The 19,024-nt window shown below is 42.3% G+C and overlaps 3 protein-coding genes across 6 annotated transcripts in view; 1 reads left to right on the top strand and 2 right to left on the bottom strand.

Moving 5' to 3' along the window:
• The window catches only part of aco2 (aconitase 2, mitochondrial), an 8,307-nt gene extending 202 nt beyond the window's left edge, over positions 1 to 8,105 (bottom strand). The window contains exons 1-17 of the mRNA XM_084670649.1: positions 8,009 to 8,105; positions 6,703 to 6,845; positions 6,342 to 6,603; positions 6,128 to 6,220; positions 5,885 to 6,043; positions 5,535 to 5,685; positions 5,296 to 5,400; positions 4,976 to 5,067; positions 4,740 to 4,845; positions 3,973 to 4,130; positions 3,702 to 3,775; positions 3,490 to 3,601; positions 3,117 to 3,395; positions 2,688 to 2,879; positions 2,369 to 2,501; positions 1,924 to 2,045; positions 1 to 1,697 (exon numbers count right to left, since the gene is read on the bottom strand). The exon at positions 1 to 1,697 is cut by the window's left edge and continues 202 nt beyond it. Coding sequence (XP_084526775.1) covers positions 1,566 to 1,697; positions 1,924 to 2,045; positions 2,369 to 2,501; positions 2,688 to 2,879; positions 3,117 to 3,395; positions 3,490 to 3,601; positions 3,702 to 3,775; positions 3,973 to 4,130; positions 4,740 to 4,845; positions 4,976 to 5,067; positions 5,296 to 5,400; positions 5,535 to 5,685; positions 5,885 to 6,043; positions 6,128 to 6,220; positions 6,342 to 6,603; positions 6,703 to 6,845; positions 8,009 to 8,044 — 2,349 coding nt within the window. The 5' untranslated portion in view covers positions 8,045 to 8,105 and the 3' untranslated portion in view covers positions 1 to 1,565. The remainder of the gene's footprint in view (positions 1,698 to 1,923; positions 2,046 to 2,368; positions 2,502 to 2,687; positions 2,880 to 3,116; positions 3,396 to 3,489; positions 3,602 to 3,701; positions 3,776 to 3,972; positions 4,131 to 4,739; positions 4,846 to 4,975; positions 5,068 to 5,295; positions 5,401 to 5,534; positions 5,686 to 5,884; positions 6,044 to 6,127; positions 6,221 to 6,341; positions 6,604 to 6,702; positions 6,846 to 8,008) is intronic.
• A 514-nt stretch (positions 8,106 to 8,619) lies between these two features.
• Positions 8,620 to 10,053, top strand: phf5a (PHD finger protein 5A). The gene is made up of 4 exons (XM_084670311.1): positions 8,620 to 8,763; positions 9,082 to 9,105; positions 9,297 to 9,463; positions 9,844 to 10,053. Exons 1-4 carry the CDS (start codon positions 8,712 to 8,714, stop codon positions 9,931 to 9,933), a joined length of 333 nt encoding a protein of 110 aa, XP_084526437.1. The 5' UTR covers positions 8,620 to 8,711; the 3' UTR covers positions 9,934 to 10,053.
• A 786-nt stretch (positions 10,054 to 10,839) lies between these two features.
• tefa (TEF transcription factor, PAR bZIP family member a) lies at positions 10,840 to 18,910 on the bottom strand. 4 transcript variants are annotated; one of them, XM_084670687.1, is made up of 5 exons: positions 18,638 to 18,910; positions 14,486 to 14,878; positions 13,584 to 13,792; positions 13,149 to 13,360; positions 10,840 to 12,631 (listed from the first exon to the last, which is right to left on the bottom strand). In XM_084670687.1, exons 1-5 carry the CDS (start codon positions 18,711 to 18,713, stop codon positions 12,613 to 12,615), a joined length of 909 nt encoding a protein of 302 aa, XP_084526813.1. In that variant the 5' UTR covers positions 18,714 to 18,910; the 3' UTR covers positions 10,840 to 12,612. The 4 variants fall into 4 exon arrangements, with proteins under 4 accessions (XP_084526813.1, XP_084526811.1, XP_084526814.1 ...); XM_084670685.1 differs by lacking the exon at positions 18,638 to 18,910 and adding an exon at positions 15,451 to 15,879; XM_084670688.1 differs by having other exon boundaries at positions 10,840 to 13,360; positions 18,638 to 18,907.
• Positions 18,911 to 19,024: the final 114 nt, after the last annotated feature.

Here is a 19,024-nt window from a genome sequence, read left to right as displayed (position 1 = left end):
GTCCATAGGTACCGTCTAGGGGTGGGTGGGAGTAGAGGTCACTAGAAAAGGTAGATTTCTGTCCAACAGTGGTAGAGCAACTCAATCACAGTTATCACATAATACAGAAAAATACATAGATTTTTGTAGATGACACTGTTTAGGTTCTTGCATTTAGATAAATGAAGAGTCCGTCTGTGTGCCTGTCAAGAGGCAGGGTTCTCCACCACTGCTATGTAACTGAGGTGAAGTGGGATTTGACACAGGGTGTAAAGACAGAACACACAAGGAACCCTACAAAAAAGGGTGCTCAAAAGTTACAGGAAAAGTGCGAAAAAGTGAAAGTCACACCGCAGCCCCTCGTATCTGACCAAACCGCCATACAAAACAAAAAAGGAAGACAAGTTCATTAAAATGCACATCTTAGCCTTTCTGAGAAAAATAAATAAATAGCCACTCTTAAAAATCTTGAAGGCTTTGACCTGCTTGTTAACAATATTCAGTAAAGATGTTCCTATGACCTTAGGAATTGGGAGTGGTGATGGTAGTGTGAGTGAAGTAAGGTAAAGAAGGCTTTGTGTGGAAGATCTAGCCAGAGGTCCATCATCATGTAGAAACATACAATTCTTATCGAGGCTTTTGATTTGCTAAAATGCAGAAATACAGTAAAACAAAATAAAGCTCATTGCATTTGTGTGTGTCTGTGATTAGAGCAGCTAAGAGACAAAGCAAGAAGTGAATCACAGATAGTGATCCATTATATTTCGTGCTGAAGCAACTGAAAGTGGAAATAGCTAGCTAGTGTACACCTGACGCTAGTTTCAAGCATGACCAATCCGTTTTGAACAGCTGTGAAAACATGAGCAGAGCTGCAGTTGGCAGTACAACAACAAGGGCTTAGGTCCAAAATGGACACACGCACGTGTTCATATGCATGTTTGAGATTCTGTGGCAACTTCCCTTTTAACACAGTTTCTGTTCTCCCAACACATCCACCAGACTGAAGGATACAGAGGACTCACAGTAGCTTTTATAGATCTACATTAGTTCCTATTTGGAGTAATGTAAACAGTCCTGTGAACAGTTTGTGTGCGTGTATGTGTCATGTCTACAGAGAGTTGGGAAGGTCTTACAAGTGCTCCAGAACGAAAATTAATTTGAGCGTTAAATCTACAGGTGTGGCTTTAGTTCCCCAAAAAACACATCCTGGTTGAAAGGTCACCAGTCCACTCTTCTCCTTGACTAGTCCCACCTCACCTCCCCCCCCCCCCCTCCCAATTCAGGATTAGTGAGTACACCCCATTTCAAGTGAGGATCGTAGAAAATGTGACCCTAAATCAGCTGATAACAGCTGCTGCCTGTTACCCTCACTAGTACACCCATGAGAGTGAAGCCAAGTACTGTTAATGCTTTCTCTGAAGTATGTTAGGGTGGGTAACAGTATTCCACCAGAATGTATATTCTCCAACCCCCCTCCCCTGTTGTCCCCTGCATCTGAAGCAAACCCCTTCTTTCTCTCTGTGCCCCTCCTCTTCTATAAGTCCCTCCTATTACCATCCTGGCCCCTCCTATTCCTGGCTGTCTCTTTACTGCAGCTCCTTCATCCTGTTGAGGGCGCTGCCGGCCTGGAACCACTCAATCTGGGTCTCGTTGAAGGTGTGGTTTAGCTGAAACGTGTCCTGGGTGCCGTCACAGTGCTTCACCACTGCTGTCAGCGGCTGGAAGGAGAGAGAGAGAAGTAATGGAGGTTAAAAAACAAGAGATTCAGTCACTGATTCTGATTAACCGCCATCAGGGACACACAAATACCCAGGACGGTCAGGTTCATATGCTATGCATGCATACGAGTGCTCATGTACAACACTGAACCTTATGAAATGCAGACCCCTACAACCTAAAAGAGTAGGACAGGTGTGAGACACACGGTAACAGGGGTCTCCTCACCTTGCCAGGGACAAAGTCCTTGAGTCCAGTGATGGAGATCTTGTCGTCTGGGCGGATCTTGTCATAGTCAGCTGGGTTATGGAAGGTCAGGGGAAGCATGCCTTGCTTCTTCAGATTGGTCTCTAAAGGGAGGAGGAAGGGAAAAGGAGGAGGTAGAGGGAAAGTGAGAAGACAACATATTGTTACTGCATTCAAGTTACCCATTTTTTTTTTTCTTCAAATATCCATAACAAAGAAAAACATTGACACACACACACACACACACACACACACACACACACACACACACACACACACACACACACACACACACACACACACACACACACACACACACACACACACACACACACACACACACACACACACACACACACACACACACACACACACACACACACACACACACACACACACACACACACACACACACACACACACACACCGTGAATCCTAGCGAAGCTTTTAACAAGGATGACGCGTCCCCCGAGGTGTCTGGGCTCCAGGGCAGCATGCTCTCTGCTAGAGCCCTCCCCGTAGTTCTCATCTCCCACCACCACCCAGGACAGCCCATTGGCCTGGTGACACAGACAGCACACTTAATAAACACCACACCACCTGGTTCTGCTGTCAGGAGAACTTTGGGACACTCACATGAGAAACTGGATGAAAACATAATGAAACTGTTGCTTAAAACGCCATCTGAAGTCAGTAAAAAATATGAAACGGTTGTAAGCACTGTAGGACACGAGGAGATGTCTTACCTTATAGTGACGAGCAACATCAGGCACGCCTCCGTACTCTCCGGTCAGCTGGTTCTTGATACTGTTGATTCCGTCGTTTTCAATGTTGACCGCTCCGATCAAGAGGTTGTTGGAGATGTTGTCAAGGTGACCACGGAATTTGAGCCAGGGCCCGGCGGCACTGATGTGGTCTGTGGTACACTTCCCCTTCACCTGGAAATGGAAAAGAAAGAGGACGGAAGGATGAGAAATAAAGGAAAAAAGGAAGGAAAAGGAAGTGCCTTGAGCATTACCATTTCTTTAAATACATGGTTTTGACAAAAGATGAATTCCACAGGAAAAACACTTGATTTATCTACAACTGACAGATTGAGGTGTGCAGTAGAGGTCATCGACCAGTCTGTCATCCCAGCCCAAACAGGGTCCCCTCATCCCCCAGCACCTCCTGACCTTAATGAGGACCTGCAGGTCTTGCAGGTCTTTTCCGTTCCACTTGTCGAAAGGCTCCAGCAGCTGCAGGCGGTTGCTCTGGGGGCTGACGTCCACCCTCAGGGCCCCACCTTCAGGGGGAGGGTGCTGGTAGGTGTCCTGGCCAGGGTCAAAGTCCTTGGCTGGCAGCTCGTCAGCATTGGGCGGGTCCAGCTTGAACTTCTCCCCGTTGGCAGCGGTGAGGTAGTCTGTCTCTGGGTTGAAGCTCAGGGTGCCGGCGATGGCCAGGGCTGTGACAATCTGGAGGAGATAGGAGAATGTCAGTCTGCTTTTGTGCCTGTGTAATGAGAATGTGAGGACGCAGTTTCTCTTCTGCTTGTGTGAGTGTGTGTACCTCTGGGGAGGTGACAAAGGCATGTGTGGCTGGGTTGGCATCATTCCTGGCTGTGAAGTTCCTGTTGAAGGAGGTGACGATGGTGTTCTTTTCTCCCTTCTTGACGTCCTTCCTGGATGACAGTAAAAGCAAGAAGCATCACTTATTCAGTCACCTCAATGCAGTGCACAATGACGGAGGCACGGTATGGCCGAATAGCATTGAGGTCTTACCTGTCCCACTGACCAATGCAGGGTCCGCAGGCATTGGCCAGAACCACACCCCCGACATCACTCAGGATCTTGGACTGAGGGAAGAAACAACATTCCTAGTTAGGAAAGGCTTGAGTACACTGCATTGCAATTATTACCTCTCATTATTGTTTTTTTACTTTAAGTCTACACCAACTATGCACCATCAACAACCACTGGTATGAATTCTTCATCCTCCTCATAGTACTGCATTTATCCCCTTGCTTAACTAGCCCCGTTTCCTCCGACTCACATATCCGTCTCTCTCAATGGTAGCCCGGATCTGCTCTGACCCAGGGGTGACGGTGAAGGAAGCCTTGCACTTCAGCCCCTTGTCCAGGGCCTGCTTGGCCAGGGAAGCAGCGCGGCCCATATCCTCATAGCTGGAGTTGGTGCAGCTGCCGATCAGACCTGCAGGGGGATCCAGAAACATGTCAGAGAACATGATACATGTCAGGTAACAAGCTCTTCTCCTGTCTGGCCCCCCAATGGTGGAATCAGCTCCCCACCTCCATCAGGGTCACTGACTGTCTCCCCACCTTCAAGAAAAGGCTCAAGACGCACTTGTTCCGGGAGTACAACGGCGCTTAGGAATACTTGGCTGGGCCTGATGTTAGTTTCCTCCAGGTTCGCAATGACTCTCATTGAGAGACTTGTTGCTCTTGTTGGCTAGTTATAACAGATTTAAACTTTTTGTACTCGCTGTGAAATATTTTACTGTTGATTGTTCTTCTACAGGTACACTCTTGCACTTTTTGGGTTTCATGTTGTTTAATTGTAACTTATTTAACTGACTGCTCTTATGGTTCTTCCCTTTGGCACTTATTTGGTTTTTCACAATGTATGCTTCATGTTTTGGCTGCTTGCAATGTTTGGGGCTACCTCATTGTTATGATCAGTGACCTATGCTCTTTTGTAAAGCTCTCTCTTGGAAGTTACTTTGGATAAAAGCGTCTGCTAAATGCATAAATGTAAATGTAACCAAAGCAACAGTTTGAGGGTTTTAAAGGTTGCACTGACCCACTTTGACCTCTAGGGGCCAGCCGTTCTTCTCTGCGACAGTCCCAATGTCTGACACAAGGTGGGCCAGGTCAGGGGTGAAAGGGCCGTTGATGTAGGGTTTAAGCTGAAGGAAGAGAGAGAGAGAGAGAGAGAGAGAGAGAGAGAGAGAGAGAGAGAGAGAGAGAGGGTGTTCTTATTACCCAAGCTCAGGGTCCATGGCTCATGGACAAGAACACGGGAAAATGGACACTTACCTCGTCCAGGTTAATCTCGACCAGCTCATCATATTCGCAGCCCTCGTCCGGCACAAGGACGTCAGCGTACTCATCAGACAGAGCAGCAATCTCTGCAGAGGGAAGGGAGAGAACAGAAGAAGAGAACAAGAGGAGTGAGAGGAGGAGGAGGGGGCAGATGGGGGGAGAGAAGGAGGAGTTAGTAAGTTCATAAGGAAACATGTTATCAAATCGACAAAAATTTTCTTTATTAACATATTCATATAGTAATTTGTCCCCCCTCTAAAGTATTCTTCCCCAGATTCTAGATATCAGCGGGCTTAGTGGCCTGGGTCCTGTACCTCCACGGCCAGTCTTGTTCAGGTAGGTCCTCATGCGGTGATTGTAGGGGAAAACTGAAGTGGTGGCTCCAATCTCAGCCCCCATGTTGCAGATGGTCGCCATGCCTACAACACGAAACAGGGGATTCCTTACACATTGTTTTGAATTAGTTAAAACACTGCTTACAGTGGTTCAAAGTATCCTGTCTAGAAGTCATCGAGTCAAGGATTGTGGGTCAAGTTCAGCCTAGTTCTCTGACCTGTGCAGGAGATGGAGTCGACTCCTGGTCCATGGTACTCTACGATGGCTCCAGTGCCGCCCTTCACAGTAAGGATCCCAGCCACCTTCAGGATCACATCCTTGGGGGAGGTCCAGCCAGACAGGCTGCCTGTCAGTTTTACTCCAATTACCTGGAACACAACAGGAGAGGGGCAGATATTTGGGGATGTAATGAGTCTTCCAAAAAGTACTTTTTGGAACTACAAAAATTAATTCAGACACATTATGAAGTTAAATAGCTTATCTTCACATCTTCAATAAGGTAAACAGAATGCAGGTGTTTTTGATTGGAGGACTGGATTATGACATACAGACTGAACATCCTCTCACCTTGGGGCACTTAAGTTCCCAGGGGATCCCAGCCATGACGTCCACAGCATCAGCTCCGCCCACTCCAATACAGATAGACCCCAGGCCACCCCCATTGGGTGTGTGAGAATCTGTACCAATCAGCATAACTCCTGGGTAGGCGTAGTTCTCCAGGATGATCTGTGTGAAATGAAGAGTGTTTTTAATACTGTAAAAACATGTCCAAAAGATTCTTTCACATTAGTAGAGCATGCGTTTGCCTACCTGATGGATGATTCCAGAGCCTGGCTTCCAAAAGCCAACTCCGTATTTGGCGCCAGCACTGGCCAGGAAATTGTACACCTCCTTATTCACATCCTAAAAGAGAAAGGCACACAAAAGAACTATCTTTAAAAACATTGTATTTTGGCTTGATCGGATGGAAACCCATTCCATCACACCTTCTGCCAAAGCCCTGACCTGACCCCTGACCTCTCACCTTGGCCTTTTGCAGGTCCTCAACTCCTCCGCCAGCTGAGGCTTCAATAAGGTGATCACAGTGGATGGTGGAGGGCACAGCAACCTTTGGTAGACCACTGCTGATGAACTGCAGCATGGCCATCTGAGCCGTGGCATCTTGCATGGCCACGCGATCTGGGCGGAGCCGCAGGTAAGTACGCCCCCTGTCGATCTCCTGGTTGTGGGGGTCATCGAGGTGGCCGTACACAATCTTCTCTGAGAGGGTGAGAGGACGGTTTAACCTGGAGAGAAAGACAGGACAAATTGAATAAATCAACAATATAGGCTTAGATTTCCTAACACAGCAGCTGGTGCAAGTTTAATACAGAGGGCAGCCTGACCTTTTGCGTACAATGTCAACATTTGACTGGAGCTGCTCATAGTTAATGAAGGAGTTGGGTTCAAAGCGGCTCATGGTGACCATGGCTTTGGCGTTAAAAGCGGCTGTCACATGCAGGCGCCTCGCACCGCGGCCCAGGGCGAGCTAGAGGGACAGAGAGGGAAATGATACACAGAATCTACATTTGCTGTACATACTACTCCCGTTGCATCATCGATATGCTACATTACAAATAGGAGAACATCATAGAATATAATTGGAGTATATAATACAACAAGAGATTCTGTATATAAACAGTTGCAGAGAATGTGTGTCTGTGAGTAAGGGCATCAATATCCCCAAAACAAATTTCTAACATTTGTCTGGTTATTTTGAAAATATCCTAGTGGAACTGCATATCACAATTACTGCATATACTCAGTAGAACAAAATACACAAATAGCCTTGACCATCTCTGTTATGTGGGGTAAACAAGCAAGCCAATGAGAAAGAGAGAGATACAAAATGGGGGAAAAACGAGACAGGGGCACAAATAGACCACGAGAGACAGGTGTCTCATAATCGCATTTGTTATTTACACTAGTTAGAATAGAATAACTGTGCTAATGCAGAGACAGTGCTATCAAGAGATGACAGACTGTTGGTCTGTTAAGAAAATATTATAACAGAGGGTGCTGGCAATAATGCAAAAATTCAATAAAAAAACAGTACTCTTGGCTAAGCCTAATCACTGTCTTGGATGACACTAAGCAAGACATCCCAATTAACCATAAAAGAAGCGACGTGGCCATAGTCTGCTGCCTTTGAGGAGGCCCCCAAGGTTATGAAACAGTCAGCTAAATAACTTTCCCGAGAGGTCAATGTTAATTGTCTTAAAACATTTTTAGAACTCTATCCATGTTGGTGAAAATACGCCGCCTGCCAGTGCCGTGTGTGGTTGCTGTGCGCCCTAACCTTGCGTTAACCTTGCAAATAACTAGCGTTTCCTCAAATCAAATGACATTAAACGACTTAAAAGCTTATGAAATTTGTCATATTTGTCAGTATATAGACTTAATTTTGTAGTTGAAATGATCGTATTTAAATGGCAAAGACAAACTTGATCCCCACTAGCGACGACAGGAGTGAACTGGGGACACGATGACCTGGCTGGTCGTCACGAATCTGACTCCCTCTACTATTTCCAGGGCCAACTGGACTTTTGTTAATACACTCACATCTAATATCCTATCCTTAATCTAAAATGGCAAGCACTGACCTATTTAACACACAGAATGTGATAACATGACCGAAAATCTGTCACTAACCTGGAGCCGGGAGACAGTCAGACAGTAGGTTGCCATTTTGTTCACTGACAAAGATGTGTCGATGAAAGTTGACGTCAGGTTTTGTTGGCTATCAACGTCGCTTGTCCTGACAGATTGATCTAGCGCACTTCTCAGTGTATGTAATATGTGGCTTCTACACTGATAATACGTCATTGTAAATTATAATATACAATTGTTTAGATACATACATTTAATTTGATTTAAAATATGTAGAAATGTCTATACTTTAGTTTTTCATTTGATTATATCTGGAAGGATCAGTGTGACCTCAGTGCTTGTATTTTGCAGGAAAAATCACTGTTATCATTGTTTACTATCAAAATGTTATAATAATCGATTCATGAATAATCACGAAGTGATTCATGTGTAAATCGTCTACCACAAAGATGTATATTTGTATTATGTTATAAATTATCTAAGAACTGTTGAATAAAGTATGCTCATTATATGGCATGGGTTCGCCCGTGTTCATTGAGGACAAACACATCAGTATTTTTTGCGGGGTGGTTTATTCGATCATATTTTCGATGCTTGCATTACTTCCTAACTGAAGAATGCTCAAATATAAGATACATTTGCAATTATATCGTTTTATAAACGAATAGGAAAAAAGTCAGAAAACGTGTGGTTCACAGTTCAAAGGTCATAGTAGAAGCCATCGCTCTCCTCGCGTTTGCCGAAAATGGCTAAACATCATCCAGATTTGATATTTTGCAGAAAACAAGCCGGTGTTGGTAAGGTGTTTTATTTATATCGTATTCTCATACTTACATATTACTAGCTACAATGTAGCAGTTTCGTGTATTCAACAATAATTGACGATATATAGAGATATATCTGCTTTCCGTGCTGTATAGGCAGCTAGCCTGCTAGCTAGAGCTAACACAAACAGTCGTTCGCCAGGCTTTTTTAGACGCTAGTTTAGCTAGCCTATTTAGCTTGGCTGAGTCAGTGTAACTTTGGTCCTCTTAAGTTGTATTTAATGTACACAATTCGAGACGACACAACTTTAACTCTCTAGCTGTCATGCTAACTATTCTGTTTCTTTTCAGCTATTGGAAGATTGTGCGAGAAATGTAAGTATTGAGCGGGATCCGAATTAGCAGGGAGATCATAGTGGGTAACCCTATATAATTCATTACTCCCCGCCTGTCCATGTATTGTTTACAAGTATGTAAAATTTTCTGTTTGGACAGTTTACTGTGTACAGTGTATATCCAGTAACGATTTATTTTTCTTTATTTTCTTCCTCCACCTCCGTCCCAAGGTGATGGAAAGTGTGTTATCTGTGATTCCTACGTAAGGCCCTGTACACTAGTGCGGATCTGTGACGAGTGTAACTACGGATCCTACCAGGGGCGCTGTGTCATCTGTGGAGGGCCTGGGGTATCAGACGCTTACTATTGCAAAGAGTGTACCATCCAGGAGAAAGATGTGAGTAATCAAACATGAGTTCTCATAATCATCCTGTCTCATGCCAGTAATTCAACAATGTTTGACAAGCTAATTTTAATATAAATATAAAAGGCTGATTGACGTATCAGCTTGATCTTACTCTCAACTTCATATCTAACCTGATAATGATTCTTGACTTGAGTATATTATTCCTCATAGTTGTTCTCTCACAGACTATTGCCCTGGACTCTGTATATCTGTTTTATCATCATAAAGACACTACTGTAAAATGTAACTTCAAATGTTTATTATATTCATTGCTTTGGTGCAATCAATCCTATTTACAACCTACTGTTCACCTTTCTACTCTCCCTTACATCTCTTGCTTAACACTCTTTTTTCTTCTCCAAATTTCACAGCGAGATGGCTGTCCCAAGATTGTGAACCTTGGCAGTTCCAAGACAGACTTGTTCTATGAGAGGAAGAAGTATGGCTTCAAGAAGAGGTGAAAATCTGAAGGACCACAAATTGCTTTGCTGCAGATTTTCTGTGAAACTGTTTCTTTATTATTTTCTTTTTGTTTTGTAAACATGTTTTGACATTGCAATAAAGCGTTCTTTTTTACATCAGTCTTGATGCAAGAGTATATATTCATTCCATTCTTTACATGGAGAAGAGGCTCATCGAAATATGACTATACTCAATGAAAGTATTACATTTCTGCTATTATCATCTGTAGATGATCAACTGTATGAACCAATCCCTCCAAATTTACAGACCAATAGCACACTTTCTTGGTGGTAGATGCACCACTTTCACTATCCCAAGATGTCTGGTAAGGATAGTTTACTGAAGTAATAGTTTTATCCAGAGTGCAAATTATGGAATGACAATTGAGGGGGGGTTCAACTTCTTCTCCAGGGTGTGTATCGACCCCTGACCTGTTATTTTTACCTCGTTGGGGGGGTTCCAAGTCTTAATTAGGGGGGTCAAACCACCCTGTAATTTGCACCTTGGTTTCATCCTTTTTGAACTGAAGCATATTTCCTATTCAAGTCTTGTGTCCAGGATCTAACCCATGTTTCCGCCCTGCCCGTTGTCTGCATCTCAGCCACTAGATGGCATGCTTTCACACTCTGCTCTTATACAACTGCAACTTTGTGTTACACAACACCTGACAATGTTCCTCAAGAAAAGGATCTGGTAGTATGGCTGTTTTAGGGAGGTACTAGACCAAGCTGTCTTTGTCATAAAAAAGCTATTCAGACTAATTCTTACTGCCCCATGTTGTACGGTAAAGGATTTCCAGCCAGTTTACATAGGTGTGGTGAAATACGATAGTATAGGAGTTGATATAACATAAGCATTGGTGTTTGCACCAAATTGTCTAGTCTAAGGAACCATTGACACTGGCCTACATTTAACCAATGCTTTATTAATATATATACAAGTCGGAACATAAGTCACAAACAAATGTCACACAAGGGGTGCACATAGACAGACAGTAGAGAAGAATTTATGTTCAATTCCCCAAATTTAACTGTCTATTGTAACGGGTTTTTAGCAATGTCATTATCTCTGAAAATTTAACATATTCCATTCTAAATGTAAAAAAAGAAAATATGTCAGGAGGCTCATCGGTAAGGGTAATCGCTTTACCATCTTGAACATCATTTGTTAACCAATGGGACCAATAGTTTTATTCAAAAGGACTACATCCATGACTACTTTTACTAATTAAGTGAATCACTAATATCTGTTCAAAATGTTCAACTCATCATTTGTAAAAAAAAAAAAGATAAAAGAAAATGAATAATTTATCTTGAAGCAGAAGATTCACCATTTGGGCTACTGGAAAGTACAACAAAAAACTAATGATCTATTGGGAAATGGAAGAACATTTAAATTTTATCAAATAATGAAGTCTTTCCCTGAATTAAAATATTTACATCACAATGCAAGAAAACTGGTTTCTGTTGTACATTCTCTTTACCTCAATTCACCGATTTGAGTTAAATTCAGTTGACCAGTAGTACATTGCTACAGTAGTAGTAGCTTTAAACTGGCGGTGAACAGGTTGACAAGTAATATGCTTTGTTTAAAAACAAAACATAAAGTATTGAAATGGGAACGTCAAATCAATCTGAAAAAACACAAGAAACACAATGAGGCTGGGGCACAGTTTTCTGGACAGACTCCACTTAGCAGAGGCCAATGATACATCTGGGACTAATCCTAATATGTTGTGGAAACGATCCCAAAGATGGTGATTTGTGAAACTTTAGGTCACATAGGATCTGCCCTGTGGTAAACCAGTAGACTGGATATTGCATCTATACAGTTGGGGAAGACACTTGAGGTATTTTGGGTCCTTGGTGAAAACTGGGACACCCAGTTAAAAATAACCCACAAAATCAGAGACTTCCTAGTTTGTTAACAGTAAAAATGAAAACTCCTGCATCAGATATTCTAATACTACTGGACTTATGTAGCATGTTTCTGTGGTCTGAGTTTGGTGTGGTCTGACTTCTAGTAAATAGTTCATGCTCAGTGGCAAGCACATCAAAAGGTATTATCCTGCCCTACACAAGGACAGATCACGATCGGATCCACATTGCCATAGAAAGTTCCCAGAGTGTCTCAGTAAATAGCTTAGAGAAGCCATTTAGAGCAAGTAAACATACAAAGAGGTTGGTTGGATTGTAATAGTTTGGTTGAGAATTATACAACAAATTCTAAAATCAACAGCACAGTTAACAGAGAATAGATGAATAACCTGAATTTTTGAATACTTCTTATATTGAAATAGTATGTGTGAAAATAAGGAATTGTCTATAAAATAGAATGTCATTCTGCAACTATTTACATGCATCATTGGATCCTATACATGACATCTGAACGTCACAATACAACAATTAGGAAGAGAATAGAACTGACAAGTTACATAGACACTGTATATCTATATGATATGGACCTTCAGAAGGTAAGAGAATACCTCTAGTTGGACTAGAATTCAAACTGGATTGAAGCACAAGTGAAGTGGAGACTGTCTACACAACAGGAAGCATTGTGTATATGGCGTTTCTAACATGGTTGTTTTTTTTACTACTCTGCTGTAGAAGTAGTCCCCTGATATAGAAGTATTGGATAGGACTGTTGGTCACAGTTAAGATAGGGCACAGTTGTTATCATCTTGATCCAGCTACACTATGAAGAAAAGGAAGCCTAGAAGTTAATTTATCAGCCCTGTAACAACATAAAGACACGATCAGGACTCACATGCTGCTAAGTGATAATGCAACTACTAGCATGAAGCCAAAAGTGTAAGATTTAAAAGCAAATGTCTTCCAAGCTCAAATAAATCTACAATGTATTTTGTGATATATGACTCTCCTTTTTTGGAGACAGGGACATCAGTGAAGGGGGTGGTTCACACCAACGTCAATCATCAAAAACAATAATTAAATCAGTCTCCCTAGTAAACCACTCATATTTCTAAGATCAGTATAGTACATTATGATAATCAATAATGGTGCGAGACTATGCCATTCTGATATTAATTCTAATTCTTAACCGGGACAATGTGTTCAACTGAATGGTACAAAGGAAACAATATTCCAGGATATATTGTGGTGTTTAGTTAGGACATTAAGCAATGCATTATACTAAAGTAATAATAAAATGACTAATATGGGCTACCACCAGGTGTTTTTCGGTCTCTTACAGCGTTCCAAACTTGTCTTCATAGCGAGACAGAACGTTCTTGCAGCGCCCAAAGTCCTTCCGTAGCTCAGCCACTTCCTGTCGCAGCGCTGTGTTCTCACGTTCCAGGAATGCTGCCCGTACTGTGATCTGATTTTCCTTCAGACGCCTGGCATCCCGAGAACGCTTAGCTGCCACGTTGTTCTTATTCCTCCTCTGCCAGTACTTATCATCCTGAGAAAAGAGAGTTCTTCACAATTTCCAAGATGTATACAACACAGTTTGTTAAGGTCAACCCCATCAGTCTAACTGCACCCACCACAACAAGGTTGTCATTTGGACCTCTGAAATCTCATTGAAACTGTATTCATACAGTGCAGTCCAACATGTCTGACATGGTATTAAAACCTTCGCCAAAACTATTAGTTTCTATGTGTTGTGCATATCCGAAACCTACCTTCCGTTCCTCGGGCACAAACACCTTCTTGGCCTTCTTGATCATGGGCTGAGGCTTCAGCTCCTCATCTGAGAACTTGTGTTTGCGAGGGTTGAACAGCTCCCCGCCAGGCACACTGGACAGAACCAGGTCTGTGGGGTCAGGTTCAAAGTTCACCTCCACCTCGATCTCCTCTGGGTCGAGGGGTTCAGGGGTCTCCCTGTCCTTGTCTGTGGTGTCAGGAGGACAGTGGGTGGTTTAATCACAGGGTAATCTCAGTCATTCTTGATTGACACGACTCACTTTCAACATTCAACTCAAATTCAATTCAAATTTGGGTGGTCTGTTTACTGTTGCACAGTGGTTGCATTATGGTTACGCTGGTGGATTCTACAAATGTCATTATTCCTAATACCTTTCCACCACCTATAGTCTTTCAACTGAAACTGAGCTACTCAACTTTAGGAGCTGACACAGGCTGACACTGATTTCTGTCAAGGTCAAAGTAGAGGTAATTAGGTCAATGCAGCAGTTTGTATAGCCAACCATTATGTGAATCTTGCAGATTAGTCCTCCTATGTAATCACTGTTTAAACTTCTGTCTTCCCCCTCCACAGGGTCTGTTTCTATTAATACCTCAGTTTCCCCTACATGAATGTACTGGCTGACATTCAGAACACACTATGTATATGGTGTCCTCAATTTATGGATGTGCCCTTGGGACTTGTTTTGTTGTCTAGAACAACAAACCACAAGATAATAAAGTCACTTTGAATTACTATCAAATTACACAGGAGCCATGGCAATTGCAACCAGATGTTTTTACCTATCCCCGACCCTGCAGCCCTCTAGACCCTTTTAAATGTTGCTCCCCATTTGTCATCTGAGCTTGGGGAGAAATCTAGTAACGTCTTGAGTCTCACCTTCCTCAGCCGTGTCACTAATGTCACTGTTGTTGAGGGTGATGGTTACCACCTCCTCCTCACATGGGTCAAGCTCCAGGATGGGCAGCAGAGAGACAGGCTCTCCAGGAGTTGGTGCCACCTTGGGCTTTGGTTTGCCCATGGCTGAGGCCTTCTTCTCTGGCTTACTCTCCACTGAGCCCTCCTTATCAGTGGTGCCTTCCAAGGAGGTGGGGATGCCGTTTTCTATGAGGAACTCTTCCAGGTCCATGTACTCCAGGTGAAAGGTCTCCCCATCGTACGGGATAGTCTTGTCCCAGATGGCGGGTGTCAGGGCGGCGGAGGGACCCAGACCGCTAACACCCCCACCCATGTTCACGTCATCTCCCAGGTACAGCTTCTCCTTGTCAGTATCTGGTCACAACACAGGGGGACTCAGGGTCAGGGGACAGTGAATCTTATTCAATCCATTGGAATTAAGAGAGATTACTTGGGAAAATCAACACAGCTCTAGGAAAAAAAGTAACACAGCCCTGGAACAATGTTTATTTAATTTAGAAGAAAACAAGAAGGAATAGAAGTACTTATAATCTTCAATTAATGAGACAGAGAATTTCAAACATGTCACATGAGGGTGGGTGAGACAGACTCAAAGTGTTTAGATATTGGGACAGGCAGGGGGAGAATGTGTGAAGTGGGACTGGACCCCGACGGTGGTTGCAAAATCGGTTTCAACTAGCTAGTTACAGAGCCTAATATAAATAGTTTAAATTGTATAGTTACGCCTGCAACTCGTTAAATTTCGGACTTATTCTACAATGATGCATTACTTTCAAGTAACTTAAGGGATCGTATGTATAAAATGACTAGGAAAGCTTCAACTTTTGGAAAATATATTCGGTTGTTTCCGGAATCTTCTGTCGCTAATAGTAGGCTACGCACCAAAACATAGCCTATTCGTGGAAATAGGAAACATCTAGACTCACCGTCGTCTCCCTCGAGCAAATTCGGTGGTGGTGTTTCCATTATTTTCTTCAACACCACTGGAAACGAACTAGGCACACCAGTAGTCGTTTCCAGGGTGATTGTGATAGGCTCCATTATCGGATCCCCAGACATTGTTGTTGGTTTTACAGAATATTAACTAAGACTTTTAGGCGTATGTCACGTAAACTAGACAGTAAAACGATCCCAAATAATCAATGTGCTACAGTCCGACGTCGATTCAAATCTAAAAAAGCACAATTGCCTTTAATTTAACAACAAAAAAATGCCACGGCACCGAAAACTGACACTGGTCTAGAAATAAGAATTCAGATGTGGAAGAGAAACCGCGCCTCCTCTCCAAAAAGTATTACAAAACACGACGCGGATTGGAGCACTCTTCGTTCCACCGACATGAATATTGACATCCTCTGCGCAAAAGAGGCGTGTCGTCAAAAAAAGGACCAATAGATCTTACTCTATTGCTTTTCTCATCCTTGCACCCATTGGTTGACGGAGTTATATATGTGTCTGAGAAGCATACATTACCTAAATGTGTAAAATCAATAATAACATGCATTCCAATCAACTAACCAAGTAAAATAAATAACGTGTGGGCCTAGTATTCCAGCTGATGCCTTTGAGGAACTTCATTATCCACGCAACTTCATGATCTACGCTCGGCGTATCGGCTATGGTTAGCCTATTCATTTATCTTGGGCACATACAGACCAAATGTAGACTATTTATTTGTATCTCTTCTCACAATTTAAAAGACATACTTCATTGTCATAAAATTCAATAACATATAGCCTACAGTTGACTACGTTTCCGTTCAATACACATTTAAGTTTCATTTGATAGCACTTTAGTTCTCACGTGGCAAGGCACGAACCATCGTGATGGGTGCACAGTTACAGTGCATCATTTCCATGTAATTTGCATGGGGATATATGATTTGGTAAAACGTAGGGCGTGGTCCATGTCGCGGCACCTCAAGATTAGATCGCATTTTTCTTCTCATTCTCTTTTTAAACATTTTATTTTAGAACATCTTTATTGATTCAAATCAATTCAAACAAATGCATATGGCATGCAAATATTAAGAAATGTATGACCATAATAATCGTCTCAGTTATCTTACAGTTCAATTCTTTAAAAAAAAGATCGGACAGAGAGAGGATGGGGAGTATCTTTATGCGAAAGAGTACTTGAACGCGAGCAGAACTGTACACTGTGTTCAGACAGTGCAGTCTCTTGCTCACCACAGCGAGACGGGAAACCTGGCTACATTTAGACCGATGTCCTGACCGGATGATAATGTTATCATAAGTTATTTAAGGTTATGGCTCACATCATCGTTATAATCCTCATCAAAGCTACAGCCATTCACATAGGTTGATTTTAGTAAATATGTCATTCTGGGGTCAGACCAGCAAAGAAGAAGAATGTGTTCAGGCAACAGAGAGTGCTTATGTAGTATTTTATGATGGATTGAATTTGTTTTAATACTTGTCTACAAACAAATTTCCCCTAGTGGAATCAATCAAATTGACTTGACTTGAGAAACAAATGAGGATACTATGTTGAGGGTTACTTAAACTATTTAGCATACATCTTTGAATCCAGAATCATTGAAGTATACTTTTTTTCCAACTGTTCTCAAGGTCATATGTCTAATATGAAGTGTTATGTACATTAGGTCACATTTAGGCCATAGAGCCAACAGCAGGCAACATATGAATTTGAAGGACTTACCTATCTAAGGTCACATAACCAAATAACCATTAATCTAGACACTAATGTTTGCTCTCTAGTTCTTAGCTCAGTTGCAAAGTGTGTATTGTTTAGAAAAACTGGGTTGTATGGTCAAAGCCACTCCCAAATTGTGTGCATGTGTCATGTACCTCATGGTCAAATGTATTCGGAAGTAGCTGGGGTCAGAGTGAGTGTCCTTTATTTCACAATGTTAGCCACTGATTGAATGTAGAGCCATCACTGCTTTGTTTTCTTCATAGAAAATAGAGGACTAAATATGCACCGAGTAGCCTCTAACACTCTGCATCAACACAGCCTGTCAAGTTCAGAGTGGTGATGTGAGACACCTGGGCATAACAAGGTGTTAACTGGAGGGTTGTATAAAAGGCCAGTCTAAGGTATAATGCCCCAAGACAGCCATAATAGAGACATTCAGCGGTGACAGACAGACACTGGGACTGTTGATGTACATTTCAGTCATATGCTGGTCTCTGCTGCTCTAACCCAGTGGGCACATTATGAGGCACATGACTCAGCACTTTAAACTTTCTGTCACGTGAGAGTTGGACTTGTAAATAGTGCAGCGACTGTATTCATGTGTGTGTCTGAGGATCACGTTATTTTCTTTCCTGGCGTGTTCAGTTGCCCACTATTGATTTCAAAGCATGATTCAGAAATCGTAATTGTGCAAATCCTCTCAAATTCTGACACTAGATTGAACGGGTGACAAGTGATTCATTTGGTGAATGCCCAAAGGTATTCACACAGCACATGGGTCAGTAACAGCATTACTCCCAGTACAAATGTTAACATCACGGGGAGCTTTTCTGAGATCAACAGAAGCATCAATCATCAGCAACAAAATACCTAAATTAGAGAACTTCGATGCAGAGTCTTGTGGCATAACATGTGATTTGACCTCAGTCGTTGAGACCTGTTGCATAACACATTTTAAAGTGGAATGCAACATGGCATTGGCTTTGACAAGAAGTATAGAGCCTCCAGCAAGATATTAGTATTAGTTCCAGAAAAGACAGAAGCGTACTGGCTTCGGGTAAATATTGAACTGCGTCACCAACGGAAATCAGCAATGACCCCCATGACTCGCTTCACAGAAACTAAGTACCGAATTCCTTGTAGTTGCACTGAAAGGGTTATTTCTCACAATGTGGCGACATGTTAACAGAAGCACCTAAATAATATGGCTGTAGCCTATAGTAGCCTATAGTATATGGCTATACTATATATAGTATAAACTCATAAAATTAGTGAAATTTAGCAAGCCACTTCTTCAGTATTCAGGGGACAGTTAGTTGCCTAATGTTTTTTTACATTGTGGCGTGCGTTGCAATCAGTTGCAATGCTTTGCTATTATGCAATTGTAGAGTTGACAGAAAAGACAATAACTTGCCCCGTTATACAAATTCTTACCGTTGTCATCAATAGTAGGAATAGTGAAGGGGTACTCAAGCAGAGCTTTGAAAATCTCCGGAATTTCTGAAGACATATTTCGGGAGTTTGATTCCTTAAAAAAAAAGTGCGCGATTCTGCCAATATTCAAATCTAACAATTAACTTGTTGCTCAAATTAATAAGTGACAAGATGATTTAGCACGTCGACGGTCGTATTCTTTTCACATGTAAAAAATATATGTGGATGGACACCTGAGGAATATGTTGCTGGAACTACAGACAGCTACAATTGTACTGTAACCTAGAGATTACTTAACATTTGACGCCCTCTGAGATCTCTGTTTATCCAAGGCTGGGAGACTCTAGCCAATCACGTCCACGAAAGAACACCGGCAATTACAATAGC

The sequence above is a fragment of the Hypomesus nipponensis genome, chromosome 13 (genome assembly GCF_054491055.1).
Source record: "Hypomesus nipponensis isolate SF chromosome 13, ASM5449105v1, whole genome shotgun sequence".
NCBI classification, from domain to species: domain Eukaryota; kingdom Metazoa; phylum Chordata; class Actinopteri; order Osmeriformes; family Osmeridae; genus Hypomesus; species Hypomesus nipponensis.
This window is presented reverse-complemented; position numbering and strand designations above follow the sequence as displayed.